Source organism: Colobus angolensis, unplaced genomic scaffold (assembly GCF_000951035.1).
Source record: "Colobus angolensis palliatus isolate OR3802 unplaced genomic scaffold, Cang.pa_1.0 Scaffold77, whole genome shotgun sequence".
Lineage (NCBI taxonomy): Eukaryota > Metazoa > Chordata > Mammalia > Primates > Cercopithecidae > Colobus > Colobus angolensis.
Genome location: NW_012121487.1, coordinates 4,781,810 through 4,783,056, shown reverse-complemented (window position 1 = coordinate 4,783,056; position 1,247 = coordinate 4,781,810). Strand labels below are relative to the sequence as shown.

Below are 1,247 nucleotides of genomic sequence, written 5' to 3'. Positions count from 1 at the left end.
AGCTTTTATTCTCCATATTAGACTCCTTATCTTTGGAATCTGACCTTGAATGATAAAATAGTTGCCTCTGGGATTTATTTAGGAAATTTAGGAATTGTATCTGAAGCATGTTACACTGATTTAGGAGGAGCTTTGTGAGCTTGGATCAAGAGACTACATCTTGTGGAAGAAAGAAGAAAACAATAAAGCCTTTGTAATTCAAGAGACAGAGAAGAAGGAAGTAGCAGGAATGCTTTGAATGACGATCTCCTCTCTCTGTCTTTTCCAGACTCCTTAATCCTGCAGGTCCCATATTCTGTGTTTGAAGGTGACACGTTGGTTCTGAGATGCCACAGAAGGAGGAAAGAGAAATTGACTGCTGTGAAATATACTTGGAATGGAAAAATTCTTCCCAATTTTAATAAAAGCTGGGATCTTCTTATCCCACATGCAAGTTCAAATAACAATGGCAATTATCGATGCTTTGGATATGGAGACAACAATGATGTATTTAGATCAAATTTCAAAATAATTAAAATTCAAGGTGAGTCTTTCAGTTCATATAGATTTGCTTAGTAATGTCAGGGGTAGAAAACTGAGAATGTAAGGAAGGAATTTATGGGTTACTATTGAAACTCTGGATAGATGAGAGGCACAAGTCCTCTAAGAGGCAGAGAAAGTGGGGTGATTGTACTTGAATAAACCTGTGGTAGAAAATTTTGATAGTGGGCTTGACAAGTTTGTCTTGCTGTGTGTCTGAAGTTTCCTGGGACTGAGGATCCAAACCTGTCTCTCCCAGAGTGCTAAATACTCTCATGCTCAGAACTTGATTTACCTCTTCTCTCTAGAACTATTTCCACATCCAGAGCTGAAAGCTACAGACTCTCAGCCTACAGAGGGGAATTCTGTCAACCTGAGCTGTGAAACACAGCTTCCTCCAGAGCGGTCGGACACCCCACTTCACTTCATCTTCTTCAGAGATGACAGGGTCATCCTGTCAGACTGGAGCCGGTCCCGGGAACTCCAGCTCCCAGCCATCTGGAGAGAAAACTCAGGATCCTATTGGTGTGGTGCTGAAACAGTGATGGGGAACATCCACAAGCGCAGTCTCTCGCTGCAGATCCACGTGCAGCGTGAGTGTTGGAGAACCAGGCGTCTTCCCTGCCTCTCTGTGCCCCTCAGGCTCTGCAGGCATGGGGACTATGTAGCAGAGACCGGTTTTATTATCCCAACAGAGGAACCGGGCTTAGGCCAAGAAGTGAAGTACT

General features: G+C 43.4%; 1 protein-coding gene across 1 annotated transcript in view; it reads left to right on the top strand.

Moving 5' to 3' along the window:
* FCRL4 (Fc receptor-like 4) overlaps window positions 1–1,247 on the top strand; it is a 27,801-nt gene that overhangs the window by 14,024 nt on the left and 12,530 nt on the right. The window contains exons 4-5 of the mRNA XM_011928471.1: window positions 269–523; window positions 828–1,112. Coding sequence (XP_011783861.1) covers window positions 269–523; window positions 828–1,112 — 540 coding nt within the window. The remainder of the gene's footprint in view (window positions 1–268; window positions 524–827; window positions 1,113–1,247) is intronic.